The 18,665-nt window shown below is 29.5% G+C and overlaps 1 protein-coding gene and 1 long non-coding RNA gene across 2 annotated transcripts; both read left to right on the forward strand.

Moving 5' to 3' along the window:
• Positions 1-1,615: 1,615 nt before the first annotated feature.
• LOC127733718 (uncharacterized) lies at positions 1,616-13,572 on the forward strand. The gene is made up of 11 exons (XM_052243033.1): positions 1,616-1,779; positions 2,812-2,905; positions 4,424-4,517; positions 5,789-5,868; positions 6,070-6,163; positions 7,148-7,172; positions 7,812-7,866; positions 8,302-8,399; positions 9,661-9,779; positions 10,111-10,176; positions 13,522-13,572. Exons 1-11 carry the CDS (start codon positions 1,767-1,769, stop codon positions 13,570-13,572), a joined length of 789 nt encoding a protein of 262 aa, XP_052098993.1. The 5' UTR covers positions 1,616-1,766.
• A 1,378-nt stretch (positions 13,573-14,950) lies between these two features.
• LOC127735791 (uncharacterized) lies at positions 14,951-18,433 on the forward strand. The gene is made up of 3 exons (XR_007998589.1): positions 14,951-15,099; positions 16,078-16,303; positions 17,447-18,433. It is a non-coding gene; the product is annotated as an uncharacterized LOC127735791 (long non-coding RNA).
• Positions 18,434-18,665: the final 232 nt, after the last annotated feature.

Genomic DNA, 18,665 nt, shown 5'->3' on the forward strand with positions numbered 1-18,665 from the left:
GAAAGACAACTTGCATAAACCTTAAGCTTTCAGTAAAATATCATGAGATCCTCCATTTGGGGTACATTTCTGTTGAATGCTATGTAAAACTTCCTGCCAGTGGACAGTTTTCAGCATTTGAGTAAATTGTATAGAATAAACACTTGAGACTTAATTATTTCATTTACTACCAATGGGAAGAAACCATTGTAGGTAGGCAGTGCATAAGAAGAGGATTTAACAAAATTTAGTGATTAAAAAAAAATTGAAAAAATAGCTAATTATACAGATTTTTGTAAATATAATTATAAACAGACCGTTTACAGTTATGAATCTATGATCGTCTCAGACATTGAGTTCCTTGAATCACAAACATTGATAAATATCATCAATTTTCAGTGACAAGCGACTAGACTGCATTCTATCATTTTATTTTTCATCTGCTAGATTGGATTCAACAACTTTTGAGTATTCCAAAATCAGAAACTATATGTCTTTCTATGTTGTGATGTTACACTATTGTTTCAGATATGTAAAGTCCATGAACTGCAATAGAAAAATAGAAAAAAAATCATACTGCATTTTCCATCTTTTGATTTTCATTAGGAAAGACAACTTGCATAAACCTTAAGCTTTCAGTAAAATATCATGAGATCCTCCATTTGGGGTACATTTCTGTTGAATGCTATGTAACAGACTGTTAACATAGGAAAAATCTAAAACCCTTTTAAAAGATATTAAGACCCATTTTTAAGTTTGACTGTCCCTCTGGTATCTTTCGCCCCTCTTTTCTAAATCATGCAACAGTACAGCTTTGGTTATTGCATCTCCAAAATGCAGCTACAATGTACTGATCAGCTTCATGAATTTGGGTTTTCATCAAAATTAAACAATTATGAAGTAAAAATGTACATGTATATGAAGTACATGTATTTTGCACAGCCACCAATTTAAATTAAGAAACAATAGCATTACATATAAGTCATTAATGACTGACAAATTAAAAAAATCTACGTGCTATAAGTTTCATGTTTTCTATAATTTTCTCGTGTGTCGGATATTTTATTGAAGAAAAATTATTTCCAGATAAAACTTTGCTTTTATATGTCTCCATTCCAGCTATATTGATGTTCAGGTAATTTTACTGGTACCTATAGTTAAATGTATAGTTAATTAGCTTATGTCATAAATATATAAATTATTGTTTTAGTTCTGATTAACCATGTCAGAGTTAATTCTCTAAAGAAGGATGTCATTTGTAAAGTTGTCCCATGTTTCTTGTTTATTTTAAAACATTAAGATATTAGTCAACCAATTACCTATGACAGTTTGGAGGTGCTAGATGGTAATGGAAAACAAAACAGTACAGTAATAAATAAATAGTGTATACATGTATGCATAAAAATTCTAAAACAACACAAATATTAAATCAAAGTACTGATGTACTGAATATCCTATTACCACAAGTTCTTTTGGATAGTGACAAGCACAAAAAAAATAACATCTCCTATCTATACCTGAAAGTTAGGTAAAGGTAATTTCATAAAAAAAAATCTGAGACAAGTTCGTGCATGGATGAATGAATGATAGGGAATTTAACCTTACCGTTATAACTATTAGTAGTGATACACATCAGTATACTCATTAGTATGCTATTAGTTGTAGCATCTTACAGAATACATAATCATTATCACAGTGATAATAGGAAATGTCAAAGTCTATCTTTCTAGTTCTTTTTTCTTTTCAGGTTGTCTATCTATATACATGTAATACCTGATTAACTCAAAATGATACCTGATGGTTAGTGTTACATATATATATTTGATTTTAATAGATGTTTTTAAGTTTCTGTTCAAACTATGCATTGAAAACTGATGTTTTACTATACAATAAGTTATGGATATTACCCACAAGACATTGTTTTCAAAACAGTTTTTCTCTAAAGTTAATACAGTTTGATCTGGAATTAATTTCAAGAAAAAAGTTCTCTTCCTTTAATTCATGTAACAAAAATAACTATATAATATTATATTAACTTTTCTATAAGATTTGAAGTATAACTGTATTGATACACAAAGTTTTGTTCAGAAAGTGAATGAGTAGTGTAAGGTGGTTGATTTTCAGAAATTATTTCATAAAGTTGTTTTGTTCAGCTGACCTTACCCGTTTTATATTCACCACCAGAGATCCCTATTTTTTGGGTTTTATCATGGAGGTCACATTAAACAGTCAGGGGTACTGCTTGTACAGGTTATTTTTATTTACTTGAAGAAGTAAATATTAATATACTTATATAAGTAGATTTTTAAGATTCTTAGACAAATGTATTTTATTTACTTGTATAGGTAAATTATTAGCTTAGTTGCCTTGCAGAATTGATTAGATCTTTTCACAATTAGTTTCTTTGTTAAATTAATGAGATGTAACATTGAACTCTATTAAAAAATTATAAGCTAACCAGAGAAAAATTGTTTAAGTCTGACATGTTTTTACATCCCAAAACTTGAGAATTTTATGGATGTAAAAAAATACTTGTACATGTAAATTTTTTGAGAAAATTAAGGGGAGATTATTCAAACCACAAAGAAAATATGAAAATAACAATTTACTTATAAAGGTATATTATTAATTACCTATACAGGTAAATAAAATTAATTTGTGCAAGTAGTATCACTGACTGTAAAAAGATGATTCAATAGTGAATAATTGAATATATATAATTAGCATATATATTAGAAGAAAGAATATTTATAATTCCTAACTTTAATTTATTATGAATGAGATTTGAATTCTGTGTTTATTGTTTTTATATAAAATGCAATAAAATTTCAGAAATAAAGCAGTTGATAAGTGAAATGTTTTATGTAGGATATCCTTACAGACTGATACACTACATCCTGGAAAAAGAAAAGAACTTTCAGATTAGGTATATTGCTGTAAAATATTAATTTGTCCTAATTATTATACCCCGCTTTAAAACAGTGGGGGTATACTGTTTTACCTCTGTCTTTCCATCAGTCTGTCCATCTGTCCCATGAATATATTTTGTCGCATTTTTCTCAGACACTGCAATACAAGGATTTCTGACATTTGGTTTCAGGTTTTATATAAGTCAGCTATATTGTGCGATGCATTTTCAGATTCAACACTAAACAGCTTCCTTCCCAAACACTTACATATTTTTACACTATTAATAGTATCCAGATGCAGCAGGGGTATCACCAGTGAGCAATAGCTCACAGTTTCACTTGTTGGATCATGGTTGACAAGAAAGGGAACACACACTTTAATACATACAGATTACAAATAAGATTACAATGTTTTTTAGTTCTAAATTTAGTAATTGTTTGTATGGCATATGTGAGAATGAGGATATACATATCACAATTTTTATACGTGTGCATGCAAAACAAATTTCTTGATAGAGGGGCTAAATACAGCACAAACAACATTTTTAAAAAGACCAAAAAAGTGAAAAAGTATATATATTATTACCTCAATCATATTAGAAAATTACCATGATGCCTGCAAAACATGTGGCAATTTTGTTACCATAAATTTTTCTCTTAAACACTCATATGCATTTATAAATGTAATCTAAGATATTGGTATAAGTAAAGTGTAAATGTAAAATGACAAGGATTTACAAATATACACACATCGCTTAAATTATACACACAACTGCGTGTTTACACTTCAAGAAAAGTAAGTATAAATGTTGAAAATGCTATACAGAGGGGGATTAGGATTAGGCCTGTCTGTCAGTATGACAGTCATTTTCATTTTTGCTTTCTAAATCACTTACTTTTTATTGCACCATTACTTTGATTTATATATAACATTTAATGAGATGAATGTCTCTTTACTGAAATTTAGGTAAATAATGAAGTTCACCACTTTAAAAGGTCTACTGGGGACAAAAAACTTAAAAAAAACAATACTTATTTTAATTAACTAAGTGAATGAAAAAGTGTTAATTTCCATCCCTGCAATAGCAATAAATTTTTTTACAAAAAGATCAACAAGATAAATCATAGAAGCTTCAAAAACTCACTTCTAACTTTCACATAGCACCATGGAATATAGAAACTAATATAGCACTATTTAAAAAAAAAATATATCACCATGGCCCCTATACATTCTTTTATAAAATAATCATAGACAGCACCAAGGGTACCATGATGCTTCCAAGCTCAAGGTAGAACAGAAAAAATTAATTCAGCTCACTGAGAGCTTTTTCCTCTGTTTATCAGGGAGAGGTACTCTTTTAAAATGAGTTTGTTTAAAGTCACTATAAATTTATGAAATAACTCAAGTTATTCAGAATTTCACTTATGTAATTTAAAACATCCTGTCTACATACCAACAGAAGTTAACAAGCAGGTTCTGTTTTTTTCATCCCTTATATGATTATATATTTTATCCTGACTTCAATTTTTTCCAGTTTCCAATATTTACAGCACAAAGTCATCCCAAGGTTAGGTTTAAAGAGAAGAAACTGCAGAATTAACATTGATACAGCAATTACATTGGCAGTGGTATGTGACAAGTTCAAGATAGCATAAAATGGTGTATTTGTTTTTTTTTCTAAGAAATTAAAAAAAAAATGAATTTCTAAAATAATTTATTTTAACTGTGATTAAGGGAAATGTCTTGATACTGATTTCAGATTCAACCATTCAAATAGTAACTCAACAGTCCAATCAGTGCCTTTCAAATTTTAAGATGTAATTGATGACAATGTAAAGTTCAATATTGATATTTTTCACTTCTGCTGTACAGGAGATAGTATTTTATGATTATATATTTGTTTGTTATCACAAATACTATATCCATGTGATGAGTTAAGTCTTTTTCAACTGATGTCTATAGATCGTTCTTATTTTGTACTGTTACACCACTGTCCCAGAGTTGTCTCATTGGCAATCATACAACATCTTCTTTTTTAATATTTATATGGGATATCAAATAAATCCCTTACCACACATACAGTAATAGATTTATTTTCATTTAAGAATTGAATGCTTCTTTTTGCATATTCATCGTGGCGTAAAAGCTTTAACCGAAGTACATTTTGTATGAAGCGCTTGTGCGCTTCATTCTAAAAATCTGCACACGGTCAAATTCTTTTACAACCCTATAAAATTACAAAAAGAAGAATTCAATACTTCTTATTCCATTTTGTAGCTAGGATCATGAAAACACGATTTCTATCAAGTTTTTCTTTAATTTACCTGTGCATTTTTTTGTGGGACCTCGTGTCATGAATGTTACATTTCATTGTGTAATGAATGTCAATTTCAGAAGGACGCGAGATTGCTGTTAGCCAATCAAAATAAGGTATCATAATGAAACATACATGGAATTTAATTCTTTAACCATGGCTATCGCTCGGCATAAAATAATTGTATATAAAAACCCAACCTGTGTTTTAATGAGAACAAATCTATGGCTGCCATGAATTATTTCTAAAATAAACCATGCCTGAGAGGGACATTTCCAAATAATCTCCACAGATATAAAATGAACCACTGAACTGCAAACAAAAATCATTAACGTACAATGTACATCTAGTGGTTACTCTTAAACTGAACTCATTACATCCTACTACATTTTGTACATTGTTGATGACACTCCTGCCACATGCTGACCTAGGTCTTTTCTTTTTTTAATTCTTTGAAGTTACAGGAAAAAAATTTAACTTTTATAGAGGTGTTGATTTTTTTGTAATTTCACTATTTAGATATAATCATATGATCATGGCAATATTACCTTTCTTAAAATTGTTTATTTTGTTTTGTTATTTTAGAAAGAAATCAGGAATGGTTGTAATGGATGTGAAAATTTACGTCGTTCTTTGAAAATAAAATACCAGTTGCAAATAACAAGGTAATTCAATCTTGTAACTAAATGTTGATCTATAAACAGTTGGCATCAACTACAAACATGTTTAGGAGTTTTAATAATAATTTTCAAACCTTGATCCAAAAACTTTTTAATGGGTCATTGTGGCTCCTTGATATCAAAAGGTTCTGCACGTGCATCCTAAACCATTTTGGCACATTATTTATATAGATACTTTTTCTCTAGGTCTCTTTCCAGAGAACTTGTTAGAATCTTAGATGCAGATGGTATTAAAAGGCGTAAAGGTAGAAGATTAAGAAGAAGACAATACATATCCAAGGTATGTTATTTAAAGAAGAAAAGGACTTAATTCAGTTCTTATTTGTAGCTGATCTACATACATGTTTGTAGTAACATTATTTAATCTCATCTTGCCTCCTATACATTTCTAGGAATATGAATGGTTAAAATATTTCATATTAGGTTAGTAGGCGGGCTTATTTTGATACAAGGTTAGTAGTGATGTTATGTCCCTTTATAAAAACAACACAGTGTTGAGTGAAAATATGAATGGTTTCAACAGACGAAAAAATGAAAAATGAACGATTGAAATAAATTCATAAAACACATTTAAAGCTAACAAGTTTTTTTGGTAACTTTGTGTTGTCAAAATTATGCTTTCACCCATATGGAATTTTCTGACCCCATATATGATGTATTTGGTCACTAGCACACTAATAGTATTTACAAGTTTGATGCATTTTTAATAGAAAAATTAAAAAGGTCATATTGAATGTTTTTTTTTTCATCATCCATAATTTCTAGTTGTACATGTTAAGTAAGTATTATTTTTTGTATTGATACATATATATTCTGCAAGAGGGTAACTAAGTAACCTACATCATTGTAACATGTACATTCCTTCAAACTTTTCAAATTCTTCATGATAGTAAAAAAAAAAAGATTTACTGTCATTTGATAGTTGTAAATTCTTAAATTATACAGTGTAATTGAAATCTTCAGGTTACTAAGAAAAGTCAGTACCTTGATCAATTCCTACAGTTTCAATTATGTCATCAAAATCATTACAGTTTTCAACTATTGCATTCAACCCTACATCATTCCTCAATGTTTTTACACATACAGTTATGAAGTTTCATGCACTCAAGGCTACAATACTTTTGATACCGGTTCATAAGTATGTATAATGTCCTCTTTGAAAATTAAATTCTGACCTTTAAGTCCACATGAAATGAACAAAAATATACGGAAATATTCCAGTTGCAAATTACATCAACTTACTTCTGTTCATATTTCTTTTCAGGGTCCTAACTATATTTGGCACTTAGGTAAGCAGCATAATTTTATATTTCATTATTTAATTCTCATGATACATACAGAGTGTGGCCATAAGTATTCATCAACTTGAGATTTTTCGCTAAATATTGTATATAGAACTATACATTGTTTCCAAAAAAATATTTTGGGGTCATTTTTGGTTTAATTTTAAGCAACTTTGTACCATTTATTTTATGTGCATTTATTATTGTGATTTTTTTCGTTTTAGACTTCTATGCAATTTTAATTTTTACGATTTTCAGAAAAATCCTGTTTAATTCATTTAAAAAAAGGTCAAAATGCGAGTTCAAATTATTGCGTTTAACACTCTGTCACATTTTTCACACTAATAAAAACCATGCAATAATTTCTGGAATTCTCTGAAAGTGTCATGAAATACAGAAATAATAAAAATAAAAGAATGCGGTTCCTATTAATGAATCTGTTACCATTGTTGCAAAAAGCCTTGATGAATAAAATTGATTCAAATAAGAAAGTTATACTAGAAAGCAGATGAATATTTCAAAATAACTTTTTTTTGTCTGATGGGTTGATGTGAAGCAAACATTCACAGCTAATTACATGCACCTTTGATATACATCTACTATTTCACTTCTTTATATAACTTACAGTATGAAATTACTTTGTAGATGGTTATGACAAACTAAAGCCCTTTGGCATATGTATACATGGATGTGTAGATGGGTAAGAAGAACAATTTATTCCACTTATACATTTAATTTTTTGTAATAGACGCAAAATGATAGTAATGATAAACATGACACAGTTTTTGTTTATTTACTTTTTACTCAAGTACACATAATGAAAATGGTTTCTGGCAGAATTATAAACAATAACAGATATAACTCCCATTAATATAACAATACAAAAAAAAAACTATCATAAAAGTTTTGTGATCTTGACATATTTTTACGTAATTAACAGTATATATTCTTGTGCCTAAATTTTGTTAAAACAATATTCTTATGAAATCTGTGCAAGAATAACAATGACCGACAGAGCATAATCTTGTCAAATGTGTACACTTAGGACTCTTTTTTTAGTAATCAACATTCAGATTTTGCATATGATGAACTATACAAGAATAAATGCTTTGTATTAATTCTATTTTCCATTCAGTTTTTCAAGAAAAATTATATGGATGTGTGCCAGTATTACCAATAAAAGACCAGAAGTTGTAGCTGATTTCTTCCTGAAAGCAGCTGATAACATTAAAGGTTGGCAATAACTTCAATTTATACCTTTTTTTTTTAATCTGGTCCTCAAATAGTGAACCTTTTAAAAAGGTCATTTCAGTATGAACTTATGTTTACCAATGAATACAAGATTATTAACATCACAGTTTGTATTAGCTATTCTTTTTGAATTATCAGACCAAAAAAGTCAGTGTCAATATCTAGAAAGAATCCTGTAAGTATCCTTTGAATATTCTAGCATTAGGCCAATAAGAAAAAATTGAATTGTGCAGTGAAACCCTTATTGACAGTGAATTTTTGGCAAGTTTAAACATAATATATAAAATATTTTTTGAAAGAGCTCTAATATTTTTAGTACACACAAAATGATATTAGTGTCCCTATGTACAGCGAATTCAATTAATAATGTTATACATGTAATTATACAACCACAAAAAATTTGCGTTTGTATAATGCTATGATGTCGTCTTCCTCGTCCGAAGACACATTTGGTTTCCAGACAATAACTTTACTTTAAGTGAATGGATCTCTGAATTTTGCTAGAAGGTCCAATACCACAAAAGGAAGGTTTGGGATTGATTTTAGGGGTAATGGTACCAACAGTTTTTTTATAGCTGACTATGCAGTATGGGCCTTTGCTCATTGTTGAAGGCCGTGCGATGACCTATAGTTGTTAATTTCTGTGTCATTTGGTCTCTTGTGGAGAGTTGTCTCATTGGCAATCATACCACATCTTCTTTTTTATATTTGTGTAGTTTCAGGACTATTACTTGTGTGTAAGTGTATGGTTCTCTGAACTTGTATTACAAGATTTTCTTATACAAAGGGAATTGTGGGCTGGAGTTTTGGAGTAATTGCCCCAAATGTTGATGAATTAGTGTCAAAAAAAGGTCCCAAAAAACCAAGCATTTCATTAGACAATAACTTGTGTTTAAGGTATAAGACCACTTATTTATAGACTATTGCTCTCAGTTAAATTCTGCAATTTTAAGCATTTATGGCTACTTTGTAAGTTCAAATAAAGTGGCAGTCATTTCATGTCATAACTATACCTTACCCTGACTTGTGGTGAAAAATTCAACATACCTTTAATTGCATATAAGAGCGTACTGGTTCAAGGAAGTTTGATAGTACAAAAACCGGTACATCTGATCTGAACAACACAGCAAATGTGCCATTCCATTATAATTTGTGAGAACTGAAATTTATACAAACAATTCCTTGCATAATTATTTTAAAGAAAAACTGTCGTGAAGTTGAAAGGATACAATGTATTTTACAGCTTTTCCAACCAAGATCAGATGTGACCCTGGTACCGAAAATGGGTTAGCAGCAGCTATTCAAGTCACTCACACTTCCAATGAGAAGTCTGTGATTTATGGCTCCTCAGTTTTTAATCAGGTATTTAAGGTGTAATTTGTATATATACCTGTTTACATAATTTGTCTTTGACTGACTGATTCTAAGCAAATCCAGATTGATTTCTTAAACTCACAAAAGCTATCTGACTATTTTTTCTCAATTTTTTTAATTGAAGAAATTTATAATTCTGCTATATTTCATTAGGATATCTGTTAATAATAAAGTATATGCTATTGGTCAGTTATTTTGATTTTTTGGTAATTTTGTATGTATTGAACCCAGGTAGTACTTAACAACATTGTTACAGGATTTTCTGTTAGAATGCTATAATTCATCAGATTTTCAGTGATTAATATTTTAACTTTTTCAGAGAATTGAAAGGCAATGGGGTTGGTTAAGGCAAAGCAAGTCAGACTTTTGGATCAATCATTTCAAAGTATGTGCATTTTTTATTTTATTGTTTGTAATTTTGATATAAGGTGATTTGTTCTTTTTATGATTCATTGAAAAAGCATCTAAGACATGTTTCAAAGCAACTTCACTGTTGAATAAAAACACATTCAGGACTGTTCCACTAAAACATGCAATTGGTATTCAGGGAAGTCTCATTGAAAATAAGGTAACCAATTTGTAGAGGAAACTGTAGATTTCTTTTTGAATTGCTCTGATCAATAATATGTTTTCAAGAGCCAATTGGATTATTCATGAAAATTTTGTCAAAACCTTGCAAAATGGTATATATCGGTCTTACATCTTTTTAAAATTTTTGTGATTCGACATTGGTGAAATTGAAACCCATTGCTATCTTTGACAAATCAAAAAAGGACCCATTCAAGTTCCATTTCTGTGTATACCTTCATAATGGTAGCATCTTCGCTGTTAAGAAGTTAAAAGAAAAGTTAAGATGCATAAGGGTGTAGAGTTTTAGGTCAAACAAAAAAAAAAGTCAAGTTAGTCATAAAGGGATGTGATAGCAATACCAAACTTATACATGGGTTATATAACTGATAGAAGAAGTGTTTCTTTCATATGAATATGAATACTTTATTTCTCATAAAGTACAATTATATAGAGAACATACATAAATATAACTATAAGGTATAATTATTACATGCATGTGTGAACAATACGATGAAATTAACTTGAAGGACTGACTTTTACATTATTGCGAACCCAATGAAAGTTTTCCACAGTGCCATCTCTATCTTGACCAGGTATTTAAAATTTTGTAAGTTCACCTGTCCTATTGAATGAATACAATAGCTATTGTTCTCCATGTAGTTTTTTCACTGGGACCTTTAAATTTCTTCTAAGAGAAATCTATCACTTATTGATTAATTTACCTCAGTAAAAAAAAAAATTTGTAAATAGAGGAAAATACATATATACTCAAAACTGCATGTGATGTTATATTTATTCAAAATGATAATATATTTTCAATCTGTTGAATGTAAACAGTGATGCAAAGTTGAAACATTAATAAAATATAAAAAATAAGATTTGGTATGATTGCCAATGAGACAACTCTCCACAAGGGACAAAATGACACAGAAATTAAGAACTATAGGTGACCGTATGGCATTCAACAATGAGCAAAGCCCATACCGCACAGTCAGCTATAAAAGGCCCGGAAATGACAATGTAAAACAATTCAAACGAGAAAACTAATGGCCTAATTTATGTACAAAAAATGAACGAAAAACAAATATGTAACACATAAACAAACGACAACCACTGAATTACAGGCTCCTGACTTGGGACAGGCGCATACATACAGAATGTGGCGGGGTTAAACATGTTAGCGTTGATTTATGTTATATTAATAATATATTAATAATATATTTTCATTCAGTTTAATATAAACATTGATTCAATCATAAAAAGTTGATTTCCGACAAAACTTTCAACATTGTTCCTTTTAAAAAAAAATTTGTCTGACATGAATAAAAACTTAAAAATTATAATGTTCAAATTAGGATCTTCTTAAATGTTCTCTATAACTAGACAAAAAAAAATCAAATTTCAATAGGAACATTGATAAAACTTTTGATTGAAATCCACTTTTTATGATTGAATCAATGTTTATATTAAACTGAATGAAAATATATTATTCATATTGAATAATACATAATCACACGCAGTTAACGAGTATAAAAAAAATATTTTTGTCTATATATAAGAAATTTTTTTTACTCAGGTAAATTAATCAATGAGTGATAGATTTCTCTTAGAAGATATTTAAAGGTCCCAGTGAATAAACTACACAGAGAAAAATAGCTATTGTATTCATTCAATAGGACAGGTGAACTTACAAAAGTTTAAATACCTTGTCAAGATAGAGATGGCACTGTGGAAAACTTTCATTGGGTTCGCAATAATAACTTTGATAAATTTACATAGTTTTTCTAATATTACAATATTTGATGAGTTGAACAGTTGATCAAATTGATAGATATTAGGGGCTGAATTTTAGCTCACCAGGGCCCAAAGGGCCCCATGTGAGCTTATGCCATCACTTGGCGTCCGTCGTCTGTCGTTGTCTGTAGTCGTAAACTATTTCAAAAATCTTCTCCTCTGAAACTACTGGGCCAAATACCTTCAAACTTTAACTAAATGTTCCTTAGGGTATTTAGTTTATAAATTGTATCCGAAGTTTTGATCCATCAAAAAACATGGCCGCCATGGCTAAAAATAGAACATAGGGGTCAAATGCAGTTTTGGCTTATATCTCAAAATCTAAAGCTTTTAGAGCAAATCTGACGGGGGTAAATTTGTTCAATTGGTCAAGATCTATCAGCTCTGAAATTTTCAGACAAATCCAACAACCCATTGTTGGGTTGCTGCCACCGAATTGGTAGTTTTAACAAAATTTTGCAGTTTTTTGTTATTATTTTAAATATTATTATAGATATATATAAACTGTAAGCAGCAATAATGTTCAGCAAAGTAAGATCTACAAAAAAGTTAATATGACCAAAATTGTCAATTGACCCCTTAAGGAGTTATTGCCCTTTAAAGACAATTTTACACAATTTGTTCATCAAGTTTGCTAACATTTAAAAATCTTCTCCTCTGAAATACAGGTGATCGATTCAGGCTCTTGAGAGCCTGTTTTTGTATTTAGGTTGAAATTTCTTTCTTTCCGACTTAAATGTTCCACAATTCATATTGTAATGGTCCTCGTCACCAATGTCCTCTCAGTAGACCCTGCCACTGTCCAGACTCAGTTGGCAAGTGGTGACTACCACATATATATTTGCATAATGTAAACATGAATTTGTAAGGAAAAACAAAATTTTTTTCTTAAATTATTTTTAGAAATACCATAACATGAAGTTTTAGCAATTCTTGTTGAAACTGGTCTTTGAGATTTTGCTTAGTACATTTTGACACCCATTTATGAGCAAACTGTGCATTCTATATATTGGATTCCGACATACCACAGTATTTTTAATTTGATAAAAAGGATCCACTTCTAGAATCTAGAAAGTAAAATTCCTAAATATTTGTTTTCTTTTACAATTTACTGTGAACTTTAGATTTGCTGGCATTCTGCCGCTCGAAAAGATCAAAACTTTGCAATGCTTTGTATTTATTTTCATGTTCCATTCTTCACAATATTTGTAAATGGTGTCTAACATGTATTGTAGATCAGTGCTGTTTTCTGCTAATAAAACAATATCATCTGCATGTAAAAGTACAAATCATTTCTAAAATGCTGTCAGCTCATTTTCGATATCTTGTGATATAGATTTTAAGCCAGTTATATTTTTCATTACAGTGCCTTCAAGCAGATGGCTTATTGAATGTTAACAGTCAAATTCACAAGTGAGTTGCATCCTAAATGAAACTATATAGTGGGAAAATTGTAGCAAAGTTGCTTCAACAGTGGGACACATCATTGTAGTATTCCAATTGACTGTTGATTATTATTTGTGGGATATCAATTGTCGCTGACTTTTATGAGTATAGGTGAACCACAAATATCAATGTCCCATGAGGTACAAATTATCTGTAGGCTTGTAAGACACTGTGTCAAAACAATAAAATAAAAAACCATGCAAGATAGAGACAAACTTTAAATAACAAAAATGATTAACAAGACAAGTTCTACAAATAGGACAATACGATCAAAATCGTCCGTTGACTCATTACATTTTTTGCCTTATATTAAAAAAATTAGAATAGATAATAGGAAACCAAAATCATCAAGAAAAGATCTACTATTAAGACAATTTGGAGGAAAACGTCTGAAAACTCCTTATTCTAGTCATTGGTGGTTGATGACAATTTTATTCAATTGTTTGTGTTTTCTTCAAATTTATTATAGTTATATAACGAATTGACTGAGTGAAAGTCCTTGATTTAAATATTACATATGTTTGACCCCAATTTCATAGTCCACTGAACATTGAAAATGATAGTGCGAGAGGGGCACATTCTTGTTTAAAATGTATTTTGCAAGAATTTTAACATGTTATTGAAAATATCAATATTCTTTGAACTATTTCATAGCTTGTTGTGTTGTAAGCTTCCTTGTATTCTCAGCAACTGCATTTAACATAAAATTATTGATATCTCTTTCTGATATACTTGCAAATTTTCTTTTCTATTTGTCTACTAGTGCTCAATCCTTCATGTATGTTCGGTGTCATGTTATGACGTCATGAATCTAAATTTAGCAAGATTTTTTTATATTTACAGTCAATAAACATATAAATAGAAACATAACATCAATATACATAAAAATAGAACCAGGGCTTTGGATACATAAAATAACCTTTGAAACATGTGATCCTAATATCCAATGCAAACAAAAGAATGCTACACCATATGTAATATTGTTTAATATTCATGCACATAAAATGTGAAACAGAACTATTTCTTGTAAAAAAAACTTTGAAATTTACACTCAAATTATGCCAAAAATAGAGTTTTGATAAAAGTTGACAAAATCATCTGTATGTGAAGAAAAGTTGCGTGTAGTAAATTAAATCGATTGAAATTCGTCAAACTAAATATTAAAGTCAAGATATGTTCTTCATGTCATTAAAAGAATGCTATTACATGTACATAATTTTTCAACAAAAAGACCCACATCTTTTTACAACAATATGATTTTATGTATGATTCATTGTGATATTCATATTGCTCTAAATAGGGATCATATTAGGATCTTATTGAAATATACTCCATTAACATTTCAGAATATGCCTGCAGTTTGTATATTTGCCGATAATTCAACAAGATTTAGCAGACCTTATAGTTCTTTGGAACAGCCATAATATAAGAAAACAAAATCAGGGAGATATATTGTCAGGCATACCTGATGTTCTATATCATTATCCTGAAGTTTATGGTAAGAATACAATGCATATTTTTTGAATTTTTTCCCCTCTCATAATATTAACCACCTGGTTATACATGTACAAGTAATTGTATTAGTTTTTTTTTCATACCTATGATTTAATGAATTGGCTTCCAGATTCTTGATTTATTAATCAATTACTTTTCTACCACAACTCGAGTTGGGCCTACATTGCATTCACCTTGTTTGCCCAACAAATATATGTGTCACACTTTTCTCAAAAAATTCTTAAAGAATGCTTTCACATTTATTCAACAGCTTGCACTTGTAATAGCAATGAGTTTTTAAGTGTGAGGATTTTTTTATCTGTCAGAAACTCCCTACTTATTTTAGTCAATATGTTGAATGAATTTAAAAAAACACACACAAACTTTCCTGATACTTAACAGAATGACTTTAATTTCGACCAAGAGCTCCACAGTTAGATTTTTAAAGTGCAACAGCTTATTGATCTACCAGACATCTAACTACTGTTTTCAAATCTTTTGATAGTGTGTGAAAGTGTTATTATCATGACACATGTGCATGCTTGTTTTCTCAAAAGTTTTAAGAAGATTTACTTGAATTAACTGATTATTAAAATAATTGATACCTGGTAAACATTAAGTGAAAAACATTAATATATTCATGACATATATATTATTTGCATGCTAGGTGACTGAGTTACTTTCCACAACTGTTATTCCAACTTTTCATTGTATGCTACATTGTGTTTGGCAGAGCAACAACACATATAAAATTAAAGATATAAGTTTACAATTCATGAAAATTGTTTCATAAATTACAAAATGATAAACTCAAATTGAGAATAGATTGACTACATGAAAACAAAATTACACCACAACATCATAGCACTCTTGGAACAATACAGAATACTGTCTAAAGATGAAAATTTATGATGATAAGGATATGAACTTCTTTATGTTTTCATTTTCTGTAATATTTATACCAGTTTAAAATCTGTTTTAGGTACTTCAGATTTCTGTATTCCTGCAGATGAGCTGACATTAAATTTTTTCAATGAGCAGTGTCACCAAGAAGCAAGTCTATTTCATAAAATTGATGAAGACTTTGAGGCAGTTTTAACTGAACTTAGGGACAATATAAACATCCAAGCTGCAGTTGATTCTGTACAAAATGCTCGGCATTTATTTATATATCTTAAGGACAGAATGGAGAACTTGCTATCCTAGAGGTACTATTATGGCAAATTTGGTGATATACACAATAGAATTAGTCATACACAATAACTTATGTTGATTTTGTATACAAGTAGCAATTTGCAGATTTCCCTTGAAATAAGAGTATTTGCTATACTCATCAAAATCATAATTACACATCTAACAACAAACTTTTAGGTTTCATATGTATGTGAGAATGGAAATAATGATATTTTCAATCAATTTAATGAAGGTTAAATAGTTCCTGTTGATTCATTATAATCCATCGGATACCACCAATTTCCACTGATTCCATGGTTATAGGTAAATCACAAATTTAAAGGGGCACTAGCTACGAGATATAAAAAAAATCGAAAATGGGATTTTTTTTGTTCAATCATTAATGAAAGTGAAATAGTGAAATAATTATTCGCTTTTAGCAGCCAGTATGGTTTAATTTTGTCAAAATAAGCTAAGAAACATTGATGCAAGTGAATCATTCGACCTCATTGAATCCGTATTCATGTGAACTTCAATTTAACCACTTAGCTAGAGATGGATAACGCATAAATTGTTCGTGTATAGTTATTTAAAGGAAAAGAATGTCAACATTGAAAGTGAAACAAAAGTAAATCATTTGATTGACTGATTCAATCCACAAAAATCATTCTTATACAGGTAAAAACGATGATAAACATATATTTTTAATCAAAATACGAAATTAAAAAGACATAGAAAAATCCCATTGCACAAGTTCGCTTAATCTATTTATATCTATATTTATGTTGACATCGCTTATATGGTCATCGGACGACTTTGGAGGTCAACTCGATAGTTAATTAGATGGCGTCTAGACTACAATACACACGAAACTTAGCTACATATTATCGAGCCCATGTCCTGTAAATTGTTTATTTTAGACTTTTAATAGTTTGAATAATTGTTTTACATTGTTATAAATCAAATATGAGAATTTGAGTCAAATCGGTGAACATGAATTTGACAGCTAGTGCCCCTTTAAACGTTCAACTATTGGCAAAAACCATCAAATACAAAAAAAAAAGAAAGGACAATTTCAATCAGTTTAAAATTGGTAATAATGAAAATAAATGAATGCACATTAACAGAAGTTAGATGTATTAAAAATATGTCACTAATTTTTATCATTATTTTTTCAGATTTTAAAGACTTATTTGTGTCAGTCAAATCATAAAGTCATCATTATCCACTCTAACTAGAAGAGACAATATTTGTTACTGGTATCTTAATGATGTGTCAGGTGACAAAATCTTTGAAGACTAAACTTTTCAGAATCAACATAAACTTGTATGAGAATTTGTGATAACTACAAACATTGAAACTGATTTTTGTGTGTGTTTAGATGTTGAGATGCTATGAATGTAAATGTATAAGCATGAATTAAATCACAATTATTAATGATATATATTGTTTTACCATGTTGATACATAGCTGTTAATTGTGTGAAATTATATTTCATTTGTAATATATCAATTTACCTGTCACTTGGTTGATTGGCCAGTAGATAATTGTCTCATCTGAGATTAACAATATGAGGATTACCGTCAACAAATTACATTCAATTTTGGCAAACATTTCAATATAGACTGTTTTCTATTCTGTGCAACTGGGCAACTTGAATCTTTGATTTATGTTTTGGATCAAATTAAATTTTAGTCTATTTCTGTCGGAGAACCTGACACAATAAAGGTTAATGAAATATATAAAATGATCTATAGTTGCAAATAGTTCAACTGCTTTTAAGATGGTATGGGTGTCTTCTTCCATCTTAAAATGGGACTATACTTTAATTAAGTCAGCAAATTCTGATGCAGGAATGCAACTTAGAAACAATGATTTTCATTTGAAGGAAAGAATATATTTGGCCTTGATTACATTATTTTTAAAAAGTTTTGCTTGATTTCAATTTTCTATAAATTTGCATGTTATAAGGGGAGGTAACTCAGAAAATGTATAATTTAGAAAGTAATCTTCTGGAAAGTTTTCTATTTTATTTTATGTTATTGTAAAAAAAATGTATGATGACCACGTTTTGTCTTTTTATATTCTGAAAGCATTTTATAAGAGACATATTACTGACATTGGATTAGATATACTAGTAGTAACCATGGACTTTTTAAACTAGTAATTTTGGTACATGTAGCATCCCCTTAACCGTTCTAGAGTTATGCCCCTTTTCAAATGAAAAAATTGCTGAATTTTTCATTTCCATTTTCTTACTTTAGTTTGTCTCAACCAAATGTAAAGAAACTTATATGTAATGCTCATTACCACAAAATACAGATCAAGGTTGATTTGGATGGTGTTACTTTTACCAATCTAAAGTTATGTGCCTTTACTAATGGAAAAACTGCTGAA

This window comes from Mytilus californianus, unplaced genomic scaffold (assembly GCF_021869535.1).
Source record: "Mytilus californianus isolate M0D057914Y unplaced genomic scaffold, xbMytCali1.0.p SCAF_3, whole genome shotgun sequence".
Classification (NCBI taxonomy): Eukaryota; Metazoa; Mollusca; class Bivalvia; order Mytilida; family Mytilidae; genus Mytilus; species Mytilus californianus.

Bases quoted from the DNA above. Each gene is read 5' to 3' on its own strand.
- LOC127733718 (XM_052243033.1), top strand. The intron at 8,400-9,660 runs GTTGGCAATAAC...TGTATTTTACAG, and splicing joins AGCAGCTGATAACATTAAAG to CTTTTCCAACCAAGATCAGA. The intron at 9,780-10,110 runs GTATTTAAGGTG...TAACTTTTTCAG, and splicing joins GCTCCTCAGTTTTTAATCAG to AGAATTGAAAGGCAATGGGG.